The following is a 19,898-nucleotide window of genomic DNA, read 5'->3' as shown; positions in this document are numbered from 1 at the left end:
CAATTCAGCTGGATCTGGTTGTATTTTAAATGAAGACATTCAATCAGTAACAGAAGATGTTGAACATGTTTCAGGAGATTTTGTTAACCTGCAGCTTTCAGTTTCAGCCCTCAGAGATTCAGCTGCAGACAGATCAGGAACAAACAGAGACAGCAGTAACACCATAACCAGCTTCACGTTTCTCACATGTCAAATTTCAAACAAAATGATCTTCACAGTGAGAGAAGAAGCATAAAAACATTGCAGAATTCAAGAAGAGGCCATAAATCCATATTCTGCATGTTGTATTTGGTTTAAATAAATACCTCAGTGTTCCATGTTTAACAGGAGTGACATTCAGCGTTACAGAGACACAAAGAGCTGAAGCTAGAAAAGAGACGACCAAAACACAATCGGATTAAATCCACAATAAGTCGCCTGTTTGACTCTGAAATGAAATGTTTGTGGTCCAAAGACCGAAGCTGGATCTTAGTTAAAGCAGAAACTTCCTTCAAACTTCCTGGTAACTGACTAAAAACAGAAATGATGATAAGCAACAGCTTATTAAATCCTCCCCCAAAGGCACCTTGTGGATTTTTTTTATTTTATTTTACCATTTTTGTTTTAAAGCAAATAAGCTGTTTTCTCTGTTTCAGCAGCAACAACATGAATGCACATGTTGACTGCTGGAACTTTGAGAAATCCACAAAATATGCAATAAAAGGTGGGAAAAGTCTCAGAGGAATGCTGCGATGCACAAGGAAGCATCACAATATGACAATAAATATGAAGCAACACAACACAGACGGTACCAAGATGACAAGAAACATGTACCAGCAAAAACAGAAGAGCTCTGAATATTATGAAATAAATAAAAGCCATTCAGAAAATCAGACCTTAACAAGGAACCAGAGCAAAAATGGCACATTAATATTTAAATGCTCTCCATTGTACAAACAACTCTTTACAAACTTTATTCATTTAATCAGCAGTTCCTCCGTCCAGCTGACTGAGTCGTCTCTCTGTGAAAGGGTCATTTCTTTCTCTCAACATCCTCAGCGTGTCCTTCACCCAGCCACACCTGATCGACCCCGGTGATGTCACATGATGATGTCATACAGTCTGCCGACCCGGCCGAGCCACTCGCGCAGCGCCTGCCGGACCCGCGAGTCGGTGACGTGGCAGGAGAGCTGGCTGAGGCACGGGTAGAGCGCCGGCTGGAGCGCTAGGAAGGTGGAGTCCGACAGGAGGAGGACCTGGTTCAGGAGAGTCAGAACCATGTTGGTCCACGCCTGCAGAGAGAGATGGGTCAAAGGTCAGAACTGAAGCAAGCTGGAGGGAGCACCAACTTGTTGCAACACATGTTGCAACATTTGTCCCAACTCCAGCTGCTGTGGTTTTCTTCCACTCTGCTCTGAGTCCAACCAACAGAACCTTTTGAGCAACCTGTTCCCCTCCTGGCCTGTGGGGGCGCTGCACCAAGAACCACTGAAGGAAACGACACGGAAACTTTTAAAAAGACACTGAGCATAACTTCCTTCTTCAGAAATTGTAAATAAAATTGGAGTGGTGTCAGACTTTAGATGTTGGAGGATTTCACTGCTGGTAAAAAAAACTACGAGGCGTGTGTGACATGTATATAAACTCTGTGGGCGATCTGACAGGTGAAACAAACCCTTCAGTTTCAGTTTTAAAGAAAAGTAATGAAAGTACATCAGAGTTTGTTTCTTAGCTGTAAAATTCGTCTCTCCTCCCTCACCTGTATCTGGGCCTCGGAGTCCCTCAGGGAGACGCTGTGTGAGCTGATGGTGGATCCTGACCGAGGCCTCTTCTCCTGCCTCAGCACTTCGGGCCCCGCGCTGACCGAGTGCCTGAGCGGGGGCCCCTGCTGGTCCACCAGCTGCTGGGGCCTCTGCAGCTCCACGGGTCCCCTCCTGTCTCCTCCCACCGCTCCTCCCGGCGCCACCCGGCCCTGCTCCTTCATGAACAGGTTGATGTGGCTCTGCTGCACCGGCTGCTGCTGCTGCACCGGCTGCTGCTGCTTCCTGCGTTTGTACTCCATCATCAGCTTGTTGATGGTTTTGTCTGTAGCGATGGTGTACAGTTTGTTACCGGCGTTTTCCCACCATTCCTTCCTCCTTCCGGGCGCGGCGCTGCTGGGAACTCCTCCTACCGAGCTCCCTGTGATGCCGCAGTCTCTCTTTTCTGCTCCGGTCTGGAAGTGGTGCGGCAGACTGCCTGTGAAGCTGGAAGATATAGAAATAGCTGAGAAGATGAATGAAGGTTAAGACATTTAGTTACAGAATGTAAACTTTATAAAAATAGTTTTTTTACATTTCTGTTAAAAATGTCACTTTTTTCACACAAAAAAAAGTCGAGTTCCTCTGTCTTCACACAGTGCGAACTGCAGAAATTCACCACTCAGTCAGAAACAACCAATCAGAGCCAGGAGGAGGGTCTTAGTGCTGTCAGTCATGATAGTGTACGCACCACTCACACTTTCTGCTGCGCTACAGCTGGTTCACTGCATCTGAGGCTGCCATGAATGCTAAAGCTAGTTAGCATAGTCACAGATGACGGTAGATAGACATTTTTTTCTGTAACAGTAAGTTGTTTCTCTGTCATTAGCACATTGAGCAGCGTGTACACATGAGTAATTTACAGCGCTGAGACACTCCTGGATCTGACTGGTTGTTTTGACTGATCACTGCAGTAGAACTGGGAGGAGAGTTTTTTCATAGATTTTACCTCATGCAATGCAACATATCAGTTTAAACAAATTTGTAGAAAATAGATTTTGTATAGAGGTGACATACTGTAGCTGCAAGTTCAAATAATCATTAATCAGTAGCAGAAGAGATGTCAGACCTGAATCTGGGGCTGGGTGTTGGTGTTTCTCCAGGTGAAGCTGCACTCAGATCTACTCCCTGACCTCTGACCCCTCCCTCCTCTGAGGGCGTCCCCCTGGCGGAAAAGCCGCCGGCTGACGTCGGAGTGGAAGTCTCTGAATGGAAGAGAGGCAGGAAGAAAACGTGATCTCCTCCTGACCCCCCGCCTCCTCTCAGCAGCGGCGTCTCCTCCAGCGTGCTCTCCAGGTCCCGGTGCATCTGGATGTAGCTGTTGCACAGATCCATGCACACTTTGTAGAGACGCTTGACCAGCCAGGCCCAGTCGGCGCCCCCTAGAGGCTGGACGCTGAGCGAAGGGGCAGGAGCCTGCCACTGATGGCGCTTCTCACGGCCGCGAGGGGGGCTCACCTGCCAGAGGAAACCGACTCAATGACCTGACTCACAGCAAGCAACTGAAACCTGAGATCTAAACGACTGAATGAAAAAAGAAAAATGATTTTCTTTCTGTTTTAGGTCAGTTAGGATGATATAAACTTGTTTGGAAAAGAGTTTTAGCTATTATTTTCTTCTGAGAATATAAAATATGAGATGGACAGATTCAGCGACACTTTAAACTTCATAGTAACCAAATGAAACACAAACAGCTCCACCAATCAGGCTCCATGTTTTTATCACCTGTGCTGTTTCTTCAAAGATATCTTCATCCTCTGAGGAGGCGGAGCCAGGGTGGGAGGAGTCAGAGTTGCCTTCCTCTTCCTCGTGCAGAATCCTCTTCACCTGAACATAAACGTTTAATTAGGAGAAAATGTTTTTTTCTTATTACAAAATACTTATTAGTAAATGTTTTAGGTGGAAACTGATGGTCATCAATGTGTGACTTGTGGACACTAATGTATTCAGATTATTACACTTAATAAATGACATCAATTCATATAATCCAAACATATCAAATACCTGCTCTAAATGTTTTCAGTACACCTGCAGAAAAATCTGACACATTTCTGATCTATAAATACCTCTGTTGATTATTATTATATTAACTCTTACTAAACTCCAGCTGCAGGAAAATACTGAACTCATTAAGGGACGAATGAGTTCCTTGAACTCCTCCAACACAGGCGGAATATTTATTATATTCTTGTTCATTTCATCGCCATATTTTATAGAAAGAAAAGGTGAGTAATTAATTCAGATCTAAAGATGTAAAGATGTCTGAATCAGGCTGAACATAACTTTGGTTTAATATTTTGATGCATTAAGAAACAGTTTTGGATGTTTGGCTTAATGCTGAACTGGGAGAATGAAAAAGGGTTTAACTATTGAATTTAAACTGGGATCAGTTTTTGCTGCTAAACATCAGAATACTCTAAAATACGATGTGACCCACAGTCAATTTCAAAATGGTCATTTAGAGCATCAGCAGGGATTACTGAGTGACTCTGAGGTCATTTTGCTGATTGGTTCCCACCTGCTGGGCGGTCATGCTCTCAGCCTGGCTCAGCGTGGCGCACAGCAGCGCCTGGAAGTACAGGTTGAAGCTCATCGCAGACTGACGGTAAAGGTTTGCTGCTCCACAAACACCCGACACCTTCATCAGCAGGTACTTCAGACCCGGCCGGGTGTCAAAGTCCCGAGCCGTCCTGCAGAGACAACACCAACGCACTGGTCAGAACCGCTCTGCACCAGTACAACCTGGCTGTCCCAGTTTATGTTAAACACAGCAGCAACCTGTAAGAGTCCAGCAGCAGGTCCAGGATGATGGCTAAATTTGTCATGGAGATGTAGCGCAGGAAGCCGGCGGTGGGTCTGCTGGGGTCAGAGGTCACAGGGGTCACCCGCTCGTTGCCTTCAGGCTGCTTGACAAACTCCTCCAGCAGGATGTCGTAGAGGTTCTGGAGCAGGACCTGATGGGAAAGCAGGCTCACCACGATGGTCCGGAACGGGATCCTGGAGGAGGGAAAAAAATGATAAATCACGTTCAGTCAGTTTTAACAATAAAACTAAAATCTTTGTCTCAACTTTCTACAGAAAAATCAACTAAAACAGGATTTTAGATGTAAAATAAAAATAATCACATCCCACTGAATCACTGTTATTCACTACGTTTATTAGAAACATAATGAGGTAAGCTTTGAAAAATATGATGAACAGAGTTACACAACACTTTATCCTAATTATATTAAACATGTAGAAGATTTCAGAGAAGCAGCAGGTACATTTTTATATAAGCTCTAAAAACTGTAGATGACAGCGTAAGAATTGTTTTGGTTGAAAACAATAAGTTATGAATTGATTTAAAAGCTGATGTGAACCCGGATCAGAGTTAAAGGTAGATGTTTTTTAATCATCAGCAGCAGGTCAGAGAAGAGACTCATTCTGTCATCCTGTCACACAGACAGGAATGTTTAATCTGCTACAGTCTGTTCATTTTCTGCGTGTTGTGCACATCTGATGGTGAATGATGCCGTGTGATTATGAACGCGCTACAGATGACTGCTGCATGTGAGCATCTGTCTCTCTAAGAAATCTGACAGTGATGTCAGAAAACTGCCTTACCCAATTTTCCTGCAGCACAGCAGCAGAAAGAGAACAGAGAGAGTTCATGAGACAGACATGGAGAGAATAATCTCAGCAGCACAACCTGGAGGAGACACTGATTTGGATTTAACAGAAAACCAGAAGCAATGTGCCAGCTGGACAGAATGTCAGTGAGAACCAGCAGAGAGATTTGATTTGGGGTTAGAGAATTAAAACATGCATCAGTGAGTGAGACCAGGGTCCACCTCTTCTGAGCATGCCCGTTGGACTGCTGGTCAGCTGGCAGCTCGATGATGAGCACACAGGACTGAGCATGCTCAAAGCCGTCCTTGTTGTTGGGCGTCTTTGGAGAGCACTGAGTGTCCAACATGAAGACCTGAGACACAGAGAGGACATGACTCAAACGTTTCTGGATCATCCTCTGCTCTGCTACAGTCTTACATGCCACACTCATCTATTTAATTCATTTAATGGAAACAGTTTGTGTAAAAAGTTAATGTCTCATTTAGTTTTAGGATCTGTTAACCGACCTGCTGAGCCATAGCTTTGATCCTCCAGTACTCGGCCTCAGCTGATGGAGAGTGAGACGGAGCCGCCACCTTCACCTCACAGGCGTCTCCAGAGAAACTGTCAGAGCCGCTATGAAAACACGCCAGAAGGTTCTACAGACAAAAACAAAGCAATCCCCGTCAGAAATCTGCTGATGTGATGAGTTTTCTATACGTTCTGCTGGCAAGCAGAACTTCAGCTACTCTCATCAAACCAGAGTCAATGGAGGATGTTTGTCCATCTATGTGGAGTCTGGTTGCATTGTTAGCGGTTCCAACAGGACACACCCTGAGGAACTCCAGAATGTTCCCATCCTGGAACGTACTTCCCTGATCAGCCACCTGATCAGCTCCAGTAATACTCTCTCTGGGTTGTAGATAAATATTGTGTTTACTCTGGATCAGGCGTGACCTGAATGTGTCACAAACAAAAGAAGCTTTTCCATAAAGCTTGTCAAAGGTCACATGATCAGATGTCTGAAGCATGAGCCACTTACTGCAGATTTAAGCTGCGAGTGAAGCAGAGGACGACTGTCACATCCAACCTGAGACGTCACACATCAACTGTCCTGACTTTTATTAACTTCAGCTGTTTGTTTTGTAATTTTCTACTAATAAGAGACACGTACAGTAAAAATCAGTAAAGCTGAAGGCGAGCCACTCGTAACTCAGCTTCACAAAACCTCAGAAGCTGATTGGTTTTACAGCCAATGACAATAAAAAGACAAAAGACTGAGACCTAAAACACGACAATATGTCAACATAACGAGCGTCCTGCAGCGATGCACAAAGACTGGCAGAATCTTGTCTTAAATAATAAAGACACATTAATCAATAAAAATACTTAATAATAAAATAAACTTTCCAACCCAATTACTGTGCCTTACAAAACACTCTGTGGTATAACAGGCACAAACTTTTGTTGGGATTTTATGAGATGGACTTGCAAAGTAGAAAATAATTTTGAAAAAGAAGCAAAATGAAGTTTTAGTATTTTTAGTTTTTAGTTTTATTCAAAAGGAACACAAGAAGCTGCTGGTCATTATTTTGATCTTTGTTCCAATATCAATTAGCAGTGAAAAAGGCTAAAGATAAATTATATAATATCTGAAATGTTCCTTAAAACTGATCCGACTCACAGAGCTGGACTGGATGTTCCAGGTTGTTTCAAACCCCAGAGGAGCCGTTACACTAAAACTCCAAAAATACAGAAATACCATGTAGCACTGAGACCGTCACACCAACTTAGAAACACAAAATGATCAGAGCGTCACTATTACTGTAACTTTCAGAAAATTTTACCTTTACATGAAGAATGAGGCAAACCTGTTTCTATCAGAGCATCTCTGAGCTGTTTGATATGGATAATAAAAGACATTATTCCTGTTTTTAAATTATTTAATTACATTTTTTTAAGTTCATCTTGTGTGTTTTATTTAATTTTTTTTAAGAACATGTTGATTATTGTGAATATAAAATTATTTGATCTGTTGAGGATTCAGGAAAAAAAGCCATTGACAGCAGGATCAATAGATGTCATCATCTCTCTTTCTGAACCACACACACACACACACACACACACACACAGGAGGTTTAATCAGTAAAGCTGCTTAGCTGCAGTCAGGCAGGAATATTCCAGAGTCAGATTCCCGTTGAAGTCCCCTCTATGTTAACCGGAGCCAGGAATGAAGTGGATCAGCAGGGGTTCGACTCACTGAGGATGTTCTCAGTAAACCCAGACACACGCAGCAGGTGCCGTCATCAACAAATTAACACAAAGTCCTCATAAAGCCGAGCCTGCTGGGGTTTAATCAAATGAAACAGGCACGAGAGCTCGGTACCATCTGATGTTTTAGTTCTGGGTCAGATGAAGCCTTTCCAGCATGTTGTCAATGGAAATCAAAGCAACTTTCATTTCGGTTCAAATCTGAGATAAAAACGATGTTTCATTCTTACTGGCAGCAGTAAGATGCTGCTTTTTGAAATGTGAGACTATATAATATACATTCTGTCTGTAGTCTTCATATTCTCATTTGTCTTGTATGCATCAGTGTGAAGCCTGGACAGATAGGCTGATACTTAGCTTCATTATTATGATATTCACAATAACATGTTTTAAAGAAGTCATTATGCCTCCTTTTGTTCAGCCTGTTGAAGCTTTATTTTTACTTAAGGCTGAATGTTTTGGTTTCTGACTTTAATCCGTTAAAATGAAACAAAAAAACAAACAATGTTTTGGCACGAAAAGCTGCAGGACGAGAGAGAGAGAGACAAAGAGAGAGAGAAACAGAGAGAGAGAGAGAGAGACACAGAGAGAGAGAAACAGAGAGAGAGAGAGAGACACAGAGAGAGAGAAACAGAGAGAGAGAGAGAGACACAGAGAGAGAGAGGGAGAGTTAAACTTCTGTTTAAAAGCCTAATGTGAGCATTAGTCGCTAAAGAGTTCTGATACTTTTTGCTCCAATCAGTTTCAGATGTCTTGGGTCAGTTTAATCTGTTCTTATGCAGTTCTGAGTTCATGCAGCCTTGTTATCTGTATCAGCTGATGGTGTGTGTGCGTGGGTGGGCGTGTGTGTGGGTGTGTGTACCTTCACAGGCTCTAATGTTGCAGAAAACGCATCCTGCAGAGCGCAGCAGGCCAACCTCCACATCTCCTCTGTGAACACCGGACCCACAGTCACCAACACGTACCTTCACACACACCGACACACACACACACAAAGACACACACACATGAAGCAAAGCAGTTAAGAGTCAAGACAGAACATCATGTCTATATGACTGGTTCCCATGGTTTCCATGGTTCCCACACTGGTTTTACATATTATACAACCATCTTTGTCCTGGAGGACATTTTGTTTAAAGGTAAATTATATTAATAAAGGCACCTTCATATCATGTCTCTGAAGATATACAAAATAATTAGTGTAATATTTCTGTCATAAAGTATATATATAATTTTGCTCAGTGGACAGAGAACAAAATATCTGCTGCAGCTGTTCATGATAAAACCTTTAGACCAGATGGGGCCCAACTGCTTGACCTGCACAGGTCAAAATCGACAAGTTGAGAACTTGAGGGGTTATTTTTTTTACAGCTAAAGATGCTAAATAATTTTACAGTGAAATATTTTCTTGTGACTCATGAAGCCAGTAGAAAACGATGGTCTGAGTGCCGACCTGATGCAGGAGCAGCCCACTCTGGAGATGGTCTCTGCAGGTTCAGACACGCAGGCCACCAGCAGCTTGAACAGATCCTTCAGCATCAGGTTGATCAGAGACTCGTAGCCGATGTCTGCAGAGAGAAACAAACAACCAGGAAGAAACAAGACATCAGTCATGCTCCATTTCCTCCTGATCACATCAGGAGAACCTCAGTCAGCGAGAATCAGCTCTGTGGCAGGACAGGTGGAGATTCACCTGAGTGGATGAAGCTGTTGACGTGTTCCACCACCAGCTCACACGACAGGCCGATGGCATGCTTGAAATTCGCTGCCGCCACGTCCCAGTATGAGTGGTCGCCATGGCTACGCTGCAGCCACAGCGACATTACAGGAAGCAGCAGCTGGATGACAGCAAAGATGGCGAAGCCCGGACCTGTAGGTGGTGTGGAGCGGTTAGTTTGTTAAACCGCTGAGGGCAGAGACACAGGAAGGTAAAACCCTGAACAATAAAGCATTTAAAGCATCATTGTTTAAGATGTGGATTTTATGACGTGTGCTGCACTCCTTAACATCTGCTTCATACTGAACACATATGCTGCAATATTTGAGTCATCAAGGTGTGCATCATTGGCACAGAACAGTCGATACTTCCAGATTTTATGAAATCCCAACAAACGTCTGTTTTTTATGCAGATTTATGAATATTTAACAATATTTCTGTAGACCAGACAGTAAAGCCAGAGAGGTTCTGCTGTGTTCCTGAGCGTCACCTGGAACGGCTGTGACCTCTCTGAGCAGCGTGAACAGCAGCTCCAGGGTGGGGGGCTGGTGCTGCCGGGGGCAGTTGGACACGGCGGCGGTCAGCTGCTCCAGCAGTAAGATCCACACCTGGATTAAACCTGCAGCGCAGAGGAAACCTCAGCTGGACCCCAAACAGGAAACGAACCAGGAGGAACAGGAAGTCTTCTTCACCTGTGTCGTCGTCGAACTCTTGCAGGACGCAGTCGACTCCGTCCTCGCTGCTGACGGAGAACTCCTGCGACCGCAGAGGCAGACTGGCCAGCCGGGCGCCCAGGAACACCGGCTTGGACGGCATCTTGTAGATCTTAGCCAGCAGCTAGAACCCAACAGAACCTGATGAGAGGCGACAAACTGCTGCGACGCAGACGAAGTAGGACAGGCGAGGTCCTACCTGGGAACATTTGTGCAGGTAGTCGAGAGCCGGAACACAGAGGTCAGTGGAGCTGAACCCGGACACATGAACACAGTCTCCAATCTCCTTATAGTCCACCTCTCCTGCACACAAACACACAGAAAACTGGCATTACGAGCAAAAAGTGATGCACAATTACAACAGTCACATCTAAAGGTCAAAAATGAAATGAAAGTTCTGAGAAATGTTAATCCCAGCTGCTCTGAACAAAGACATGAAACAGGCAAACGCAGGATTCTGATTCCATCAGGAATAAATCCTGTAGGTCTGGAAATGTGAAGAGATTAAAAAAAAAAACCCAAACCCACCCAGGCCTTTGACAAACTTCAGCAGACACATGATGTAGTCTGTGGCGGCGTTGGCGAACACCTGGATGTTGTCTGTGTTGATGAAAGCTTCGAAGACGTCGAACACGGGAGCCTGGGACTTCCCTGCATGGAGCGAGAGGCCAGAACAGGAGGAAATAATCTGAACTGTTAAACTGTCTGTGATAACCAGCGTCTGTCTCCAGTCTGCCAGTTTACCCATGGAGTATTCTCCCAGCAGGTAGTCTTTGGTCTCCGCCCTGCTGCTGTGGACGGTCCTCAGGGCGCTGAACAGAGGCCTCCACCCGGACAGGATCTGAGGGGAACACATCTCCACCAGCTCCCCGATGGACGTCACCACCTGGGGGAGACGACCGGGTTGGAGCATGTGGGTGGAACCTTCCCTGTGCTGCGGCAAACCGGACCGGACCTCACCTGGTCCTGGACGTCCTCGTCACAGAGCTCCAGCTGCATGATGTGCTCAAACGGCCTGAACAGCGCCTCGTTGAAGTGGAAGTGTGGAAACTCCGCCCAGCTTGTCAGAACCTCGGTCAGAACGTCGTGGATGAAGGAAACGGCCTTCTGGGAAACGTGGCGCTCTTTGTGACAAGCAGCCTGGAAACGAAACATTTTTTACCCCCCAGAATGCAAAATAAATCATAAATCAATCACCACAGAAACACAAAATCTTAGAAAGTATTTTTGTAGTGCTAATAAATAAGACAAAACTAACTTATAAGTAACTTTTCAGCAAGATATAGGAGTTTGTTATAGTCAATAATTCCTTAATATTGATGAAAACGTTCTAGTTCCACTGGCAGATTATTTCACTCATATGTGAAATAATGTCTTGTTATATTAAGTATTGACCTAAAACAAGCTCCTCCTTGCTGAAAAGTTATTTATAAGTTATTTTCAAGTGTTCTAAGATATTTGCAGTAGAATCTCGACCAAAAATACTTGGTAAGATTTTAAGTTTTTGCAGTGTAATTAACGGAGTGATTGAGGAGAAACGAGACAATCGGAGCAGAAAGAATATTTCAGAAGACCATCTCCAGTTCCTCTCTGCTGCAGTTCCTTACCTCCACCAGGTGGGGCGCCACCACGCTCCAGGCCCTCATCATGTGCAGCAGCGGCCGGTTCTTGTTCCTGACGATCCTCAGCATGGCCTCTCCGAGACGGTAGAGATGCAGAGCGCTGCGGCGCTCCGACGTCGACTTGGCTACTCCTGAACACAACCAGAGAAAATCATGAAGGTTTCCACGGCAACAAGACAGTCTGAGCTTGAAGACGATTATTTATTCTTTACGTTGATCATTATCTGGGATATTAACATTACTTTGAGAAATGACAGTAATCTCATCTTTGGTTTCATCTGTCCAAAGGAAATTTGTCTGTTCGTCAAACCTAATTCATGTTTCCATGTTTTCAAACTTTCTCCTTCTGCCACACTTGTTCGGTTTTTTCTGATTGTTGTGTTATGAACTTTTAGTCCATTAAAACCTGTAGAGTCTCAGGAGGAGGGCTCAGAGGTTTTTGTCATTTCTCTTGTTAAAGAAAAATTATTATTTTTAATGCTTGATACAGTTAATCTACGACATGTGTAACAGTTATAGCCAACACTCTTATTTGGAATAGTTTCTGTTGAGCAGTTGGGAATTCAGCAGACAAAGCAGGGCCTTTTTGCCTCCCCCGCTGAAGACAGAGCAATAAATTTGCATTCCGAAAAGGGGGAACAGACTTCTTGGCGCCTCTCGGCCAGGTCGGACGGAGATGGGCACGAAGTGGTTAGATAAAAACCAGACATCGGAGCTGTAAAGAAGGGGAGTTTCCGGGAGTTTCTAAGTTTCTAATTGGTCAAAGAACGGAACGCCTTGACTGCATATATTAAATAGGGAAACACCTCTTTCATAAAAAAGTACAGGTCAGCAAGCCAGCAAGAGAGGTTTTTTCCATCTTTTCCTCCACATTTTGGGCGCCTTTGTCTGTCTTTTGTGTTTCGTGTTGTCTGTTCTCTTGTCTGTATAAAATGTATATCTCTGTACCTCTGCAGCTTTGTTGTCGATTGCTTTGTATGAGATTAAACTCCGTGATCTGTGACGTCAACACGTTTTGTTGTTGTTTCGTTTTAACAGCACGCGGTTGCGGGTCGCTCATGGAGAACGCCGCTCGATCCCGGGCAAAAGGAAAAGAGGAAGGATCCAAAGGTTTTGTCCAAAGCTAGCATTTAATGATCCTCATTTTTTAATACTCTGAACTTGGCTGAATCTGCAGGACTGGTTGGTTGAATCTCCAGTCCACTCAGACTGGTAGCTCTGAAATATTTTCCTCCTAGAAACAACCTGAAATGACCTCTGACCTTCCCTTACTGGCAGCAGTAACAGCTACGTCTCTAAGGTCATTGCTGGTGACTTTCTTCCCTGGCTCTCTGTCAACATGTTTTTACTGTCCATGTTTTCTTCCTGACTCCTCAGGCTGTGAGTATTCTCCCTGAAGTGACAGAAACGTGTGTGAACTTTTGCAGGTTGCGTTTCCTACCCGGCATTGCCAGAGAGTAATCTCCGGTCTCTGTAGCCGAGTTGAAGAGTTGAGACTGAGAAGCTTTCCTGAGCTGCTGCAGGAAGCCGACCAGACCGACCAGGTTCAGCTTCGTAGCCGCTTCCTCAAACAGCCTGGAACACACACGCCCACACACACTCATTACCATCATAAGGACAATAGGAAGATCTGAAGGTTCTCTTCACTAAAGGGCGTAAATGCAATTAATTCAAGTTTTTAATAATAATTTATTAGAAGTTTTCTAATCTCAAATCTCTGGAGATTATGGTGTGAAAAGGATTCTAAATTACATGAAGAACATTACAGATGACCTTCATCATCCTCTTCATCAGACTCTTATACAACAAGACAGTGGCTTCAGTCAGAGGCTGCATAAAAACCACTGTAACACTGACCTCTACAAGAGATCCTTCTGCATCTATAACAACTAGTTGAAAAAGAGCTGCTAAACTGAGGAGTCATAAATGAAGATGCAGAGAAACGGGTCCAGCTGTGTGTGAGGACAGCCTTTTTGGTCTGTTTACTATTGTTTGGCGAAAGTTTCACATCAGAAATGTGTTCAGTCCATCTGCTCCAGAGGATCAGAGAGAATATTCTTTATTCCCTGCAAAAGCAGCTCGGATAAGTGCTTACATAAGAGATGATCCTTGGTCTAAGCAGAAGCACACACTCACAGAGGCAGCTTCACTTCACAGCGTGTGTGTGGGGGGGTGCGCGTGGGTGTGTGTTTTCGTGCGTGTGTTGCTCATTCATATTGAGTCGAATGTTTTGCACATGTGACTGAAGGACGTCAGCTGAAATCTTGACTCTGTTTCTCAGAAAACTCCCTGACTGTTACACAAACTGACCTGATTTTATGAATTTATCTGCATTATGATAACTTGTACACATAAAAACACTTTCATACACAGAACCAAGCAGGATTCACTCTACTGCCACCTGCTGGGTGTACCTCAGCACAGCACCTCATGGTGGATGCTTGATGCGACACTTTGACCCTCATAAATACATTAATAAACCTATAAAACACACTAATAAAATGTGTTTTAACTGAAATCACAACTGTAGAATTAAAGCAGTCTAAGTCAGACTCCAGCATCACATGGTTAAAACATCACAGCCACTTCAGAGCGAGGTCCAACCTGTCCGCCTGCGTGGACAGCGTGCAGACGGCCTTGGCGGCGCTGGTCCCCATCATCAGGCTGCCGCTCCTCAGGTCCAGGCCCCGCCCCCCTCTGCTGCTCTCCTTCAGCAGCTCCTGGATGGACAGCGGCTGGATGACCGGCTGGCTCAGGCTCAGCTCGGCCGCCTCGGGGCTCGGATCGCAGCTCAGCTCCAGACCCAGGTCCACGCCGGCCGCGCCCGTCGCCTGCTGGCTCTGCTGGGTGATGGTGGTCAGGGAGGACGGCTGCAGGGAGCCGTCGCTGAAGTGGGTGTGCTCCAGAGAGCTGATGTACTCCGTCACCCTGAGACAGAGCCGGACCGTGGTGAGTCTTTATGACTTTACGGCTTCAGCAGGGCGAGGTTTGGGTGTTGGTACCTGAAGACGTGTGGCCAGCAGTCGTGGTTGTGGCTGCCCATCTCTAAGCCCACGTTCAGGATGGCGTCCATGCACAGCACATGAGCCGTGTGGAGGCGGACTCCCTGCGGACGGCCCATCTGCTCCAGCCGCTGCTCAACGCGCTGCTTCACTGTCAACAGCAACAAGACGGCAGAGATGGAGCAAAGGCATGCAGGACGTAGACCTGAGCTCAGCTCACATCCACACATGAAGGAAGGTCATTACAGAAAAAAAACACATAACATAAAAATGAAAATAACTGTAAAGACTTTAATAAACTTCAGAGTTTGAATACTTTTGAGGACCTGACTCCTAAAACTTGTAATAGATCAAATTTCTCATTTTAAGTCTACTGTTATCGCAGATTGCAGCCACTTTTTAGTTATCCACATTTCTGAACATGAACACTAACAGACCAAATGGCCGGTCAGCTCCAAATGAATATGTGAAGGAAGATAATTCATATCCATTAAGTTTATTTTTAAAACCCAAACATAAACTGTGATTGTGTTTTCGTGTTTCTCTCATCAAACAAAACTGCTTACAGTCTGTAGAGAAATCTATCAGTGTTTCTTACTGCAAATTTATGAAGCATCCCATGATGGAGTTTATGCATATTTAAATGTTTTTCTAATAGTTGGGGAGCATCTCAGCAATAACTGGTGGTTAAACAGAACTCAGCTGTTTCTATTTAGGCTTTCCCAGATTATATTCTTCAGAAAAAGGACTAATTAATGTTCACACTTTGCCATAATTTACTGATTTCCTAGTAAATTAACAAATTAAATGAACATGATCCCCTCTGCTACACTGAAAACTAGAACAACTGAGCTGCAGCCCTGCATGATTTATTCATTAAAAATATTTGTCAAGTCAGTTGGAAAATGATGTTGAATGTATTTACAAATCATTATCTGAAATTTCCAGTTTTGTTTTCCAAATTGGCCACTAGATGTCAGTAGAGATCCGTTTCTTACTGAGCCATCCTTAGTCATGCACACAGATTGAGATTAGCGTCTCACTCTGCTATTTCTGAATTAGGAGTTTATATTAAAGGCGTTTCATTTGGAGAATTTTCTCTTTCGGATTTCAAGCCGTGGACAAAGCTGCTTTAATGAAAACGATCCGTGCACGTTTGACGCTCCAGATGGCGCTGTCATACTCGGTACCTTGTGTGATGGCGTCTCCCATCTCTGCCACCTCCTTCTCCTCCTTCTCCTCCTGCACACAGGAGGCTGCAGCCATCTGGGCTAAAGCTGATGCACAGTTAGCAGCAACGCCTGAAAGAGGAAAACGGCCAAAAAACATGATCAGCTTCAGTTCATGGTCAGATCAAAAGAGGAAATGTCTTTATTGTGTTTTCTAAAATTAGTATTTGTTCCACTGGTGTGGAACCAGGGATCAGAAATGAAACTGAAACCCAGCTGAGGTTTGACACCATCTGTTCATTCATATTCATTCATCTTTCTGTGATAATTACAACCTGGATTCCTCAGTGATAATTAACTGGTTCTGGTTATTATTCACCATGTTTGGTTAATGTGAAATATTCTATCACTGACAGACAGGAAGAAACCAAAAATCTAAAAAAATTTAACCTGAGAAACAATTTTAACTTAATCAACAAAACTAAGTTAGCTTCAGAGGTTTTCTCCTGGGAAGGAAAACAGTAATCTGTGTGTGAATATAAAATCCCTTTAAAAGCTCCCTGCTGTTAGTATAAATCCATTCAATATATTAGGAAAATGGTTGCAGAAAGAGAAGAAAACAATATTTAGTTTCAAACCTCCTGTTGAATAATCTGAGGTTTTAAAACAATTCATGAAGAAAAAAATGAGGAAAATCTCTTTGATATTTCATGACCACAGCAAAACCTTTGTCTGAATCTTATAAAATGAATCAGAACACAATGATTTGGGGTCTTTAGTGAAACCTTTAAACTTTAGATGAGGATGATTCTCCAAACTGCAGGAACAGCCACAGCAGAGGCGTCATCACTTCCTGTTCAGATCAGCCTTCACCGGCAGAACCGAGCAGGTTTCTAATGCAACAACACAAACTCACTCAGTCACTGATGGAGTTCCCCAGGGGTCCGTTTTCAGACCCATTCTTTTCATATTGTCATAAATATTTTATTACCACAAAGTTGTATTTATTGGTATTTCTGTGTTTTTTATGTTCTGCAGAACAGGAAGCTGTTGTAAAACAGCAATTATACTGAGACAGGCTCAATTCCTTTTCCTGTTAAAAAAATTAATAAGTCATTTCTATTCAGATGACACTAAATCTCCCCTGTTGCCTTGTGATAAACTGGTGATCAGTTCTGGGTTTACTCTGACTGTAGGAGATAAGCGCCAGAGCCCTGGGATCCTCCGCAGCTAAACTGGTATGAAAAATTGATGTTTAGATATTATTGTTGTTGTTTCTGACTCTACATCAGTTGAAGTGATTGCTTGAGTTGTTAAAGAATCCTAAGTTCTGCCTTCTGAAGCACCTGACAGCGCAACAAAGTCCAAACAATGACAAACAGTCAGCTAAGTCTGAAACTCTGCTGCAGGCCCCAGCATCCAGCAGCACATCAAACCCTTCTTCACACTCATCACAACGCCATCCGTCTTGCCTTCAGGACCAACGCTGTGCTCCTCGTGACCTTGTGGTATCCAGACATAAATCTCAGCCCGCTGGCCGGCTACGTTTTCCTGACAGAGCTGTCCAGGAACGCCCTGACCGCTCTCCACTCTGCTGAATCCCTGGTTGTCTTTAAACTTGATTTATTACACCCATCCCTGTTTCTGCAGAAAGAGCAGACACAGGTCAAAGGTTTCACCCACCAAGCGCGCAGCTGAGCGCGGCGGCTTTCCGCAGGCCGTCCAGACTCAGACAGATGGTGTCTCTTTCCCTCTGGCTCTGCTCCTTCAGCCCCTCGGCCCCCAGGATGAAGGCCAGGCCCTTGGAGCTGCCCGCCATGCGGCCCGTCAGAGGCGTGGACAGCACATCAATCAGGTTCCTCCACACGCCGGTGAGGATGAAGCGGGAGAACACGGCACCTGATTAAAAAGAAAGGAGGGAGAGAAACCTGCAGCTAGCATCACAAGCTGGTTTCTGATCCTGAAGAGAAGAAAAACGATGATGTCATGAGGCGTGACTCACGGTTAACGAGGTTAAAGTTTCTGTGGTAACACTTTAATTGAAGGACATAATAGCTGCCATGAACATGAAGGAGTTTTTTATCATAATAAGCGTCATTATTTACTGAATAATGCAAAGTTGACAGTTTTAATGCAACTTTTAGTGCAGGTGCCATGTCAGTTTTATGCACATCTCTTCAGATAAAGTGTTAGAAGACTGCAGATGAAGTCACTGACTCATTCCTCCATATCTGTCTTCATCTTTTTATTTTCTATCATCTCTCTCTTCTGTAGGCTTTCTTCATTGACCTCTGATGACAGATTCAAAAAGAGCTGGCAATATTAAAAAACTATTCCTCATAATTTAATAAAGTATCCATTAAACCAAATATTTATTCTTTCTGTCTAGACAGGAACAGCCAGCTCTGCTTTCTAATCATGTAAAATCACTTATACTTAAACAATACACCTGATTTTGTTTTAAAAACAAAAACTGTTCAGTTTAGGATAATTTGCTGTTGCAGGAGAAGAAAAAATATATTCTGACTTTCTTAAAATTAATTGTTGATATTTTATGGAAGTTTCTATATTTTTCTGTGTCCAAATTGTAAATTTTGACACATAATTTCAAGTAAGTAAATATAAACTGCAGGTTATTGAATATTTTCTTTTGCTGGAATTTATTGCTGATATGCTAAAGGCATAAACCCTAGACATATCTAATGCAACATTAAGATATTACTTCACTATTACATATCAACACATATGAAGTAAACAAGATTTATTTATAAAGAAAATGATCTCAGAGCTAATTATTTATTGGTTTTGTTTTTCATCCAGCCTTCAATGCCAACGTTTGGTTCAGCCTTCAGCTATTAAGATGAAGGTAATTTTCTTCCACAGCAGAAAAACTTGCAGGAAATTTGCTGTTGTTTGTTCAAAACACAATAAAATTTTATGAGAAGCAAATCAAAACCAGCAATAGGAGATCTGAGCATCAGCCTCTTGGTCCTCACAGTAAAGCATTAGCATGAATGCATGACTCTAACCAAGATGTCCGCCTTGCGTTACAGACCTGCAGTCGCTGTGTCACTTCCAGGCCTCTCAGAGCTGAGCGCTGATTGACTGGACGGCCTCCGGATCATCTGACCTCCAATAGCACTGCTGCCCAGGCCGTCGATGTCTGAGACGACAAAAATAAAAAACAACTTGCATCAAGTATTCATTCAGATATTTGTCTTTTGGAAACAATCCACTACATACATGTTTTATTTTTCCCCACAGTTGACCCATTCCTAAACTCTAAAACTGTAAGAACTTCAGTTTGAAGTTCAGTCCCTTAAATACAGAGATACAATGAAATGGAAAACAATCAGAGACCAGCAGGATGTGTAGACGTATGATTCCTCTGGAGAAAATTATCCATAAATACAGCAAAGATTGCCATTTATAAACAAAATGCAACTGCAGCTCCAACATGAGGTTTTCTTCTCTGGTGAGTTGGATTTCTGTCTGAAGAAGCATGAAGAATATAAGAAAAGCAGCTTTTCAGGGAGACCTGTCAGCATGGTGATGAGCGGCAGCGTGCGGTCTTCTGGTGAGCACCAGTACCCGGCGTCAGCCAGCAGGTTGCGCTCCAACACCTGGTGGTGAAGCTCCTCGATCCAGGTCTGGCACAGAACCACGAGGACTCCGCTGCTCTGGATCAGCCGAACAAACTCCTTCTGCAGAACATGAAGGGAAACGCTCATCAGCTGCGCAGAGCCTCAGGAGAGAAGCTGTCGCTGTGGCTCTGCTCACCAGGCTGAGGGCGGGGGGAAGCTCTCTCCGTCTGTAGTAGTCGCAGCAGCAGAGCTTGAGGTTGAGCAGCAGAGCGTAGTACGACACCAGGTAGAGACCGTCTGCGTTCATCAGAGCCTGGCAGCTCAGAGAGTTGCCCGATTCAAAGCCTGGAGAGTGAATCCCACCTGAACGAAGGAAACATCAACACCTAGCTTTAGAGAATCTCAGCCAAACAACAAACTTCAAAATTCATTATTAAACAGTAGAACTTCA

The 19,898-nt window shown here is 43.9% G+C and overlaps 1 protein-coding gene across 2 annotated transcripts in view; it reads right to left on the bottom strand.

Moving 5' to 3' along the window:
- Positions 1–3: 3 nt before the first annotated feature.
- arfgef3 (ARFGEF family member 3) overlaps positions 4–19,898 on the bottom strand; it is a 37,154-nt gene continuing 17,259 nt past the window's right edge. Inside the window, exons 16-42 of one of the 2 annotated variants that reach the window (XM_032552588.1) lie at positions 19,644–19,810; positions 19,402–19,567; positions 18,919–19,026; positions 17,547–17,762; positions 15,885–15,995; positions 14,695–14,845; positions 14,297–14,620; positions 13,134–13,267; positions 11,678–11,823; positions 11,031–11,210; positions 10,815–10,956; positions 10,599–10,721; positions 10,270–10,373; positions 10,050–10,194; positions 9,848–9,976; positions 9,334–9,510; positions 9,094–9,208; positions 8,503–8,605; positions 5,897–6,028; positions 5,612–5,742; positions 5,385–5,393; positions 4,557–4,775; positions 4,297–4,468; positions 3,504–3,605; positions 2,848–3,236; positions 1,739–2,225; positions 4–1,271 (exon numbers count right to left, since the gene is read on the bottom strand). In XM_032552588.1, the coding sequence (XP_032408479.1) occupies positions 1,080–1,271; positions 1,739–2,225; positions 2,848–3,236; positions 3,504–3,605; positions 4,297–4,468; positions 4,557–4,775; positions 5,385–5,393; positions 5,612–5,742; positions 5,897–6,028; positions 8,503–8,605; positions 9,094–9,208; positions 9,334–9,510; positions 9,848–9,976; positions 10,050–10,194; positions 10,270–10,373; positions 10,599–10,721; positions 10,815–10,956; positions 11,031–11,210; positions 11,678–11,823; positions 13,134–13,267; positions 14,297–14,620; positions 14,695–14,845; positions 15,885–15,995; positions 17,547–17,762; positions 18,919–19,026; positions 19,402–19,567; positions 19,644–19,810 (4,574 nt within the window). In that variant the 3' untranslated portion in view covers positions 4–1,079. The remainder of the gene's footprint in view (positions 1,272–1,738; positions 2,226–2,847; positions 3,237–3,503; positions 3,606–4,296; positions 4,469–4,556; positions 4,776–5,384; positions 5,394–5,611; positions 5,743–5,896; positions 6,029–8,502; positions 8,606–9,093; positions 9,209–9,333; positions 9,511–9,847; positions 9,977–10,049; positions 10,195–10,269; positions 10,374–10,598; positions 10,722–10,814; positions 10,957–11,030; positions 11,211–11,677; positions 11,824–13,133; positions 13,268–14,296; positions 14,621–14,694; positions 14,846–15,884; positions 15,996–17,546; positions 17,763–18,918; positions 19,027–19,401; positions 19,568–19,643; positions 19,811–19,898) is intronic. The other variant, XM_032552589.1, reaches the window with a different exon arrangement.

This window comes from Xiphophorus hellerii, chromosome 22, assembly GCF_003331165.1.
Source record: "Xiphophorus hellerii strain 12219 chromosome 22, Xiphophorus_hellerii-4.1, whole genome shotgun sequence".
NCBI lineage: Eukaryota > Metazoa > Chordata > Actinopteri > Cyprinodontiformes > Poeciliidae > Xiphophorus > Xiphophorus hellerii.
Note: the sequence above shows the minus strand (reverse complement) of the source record. Positions and strands in the feature narration are given on the sequence as shown.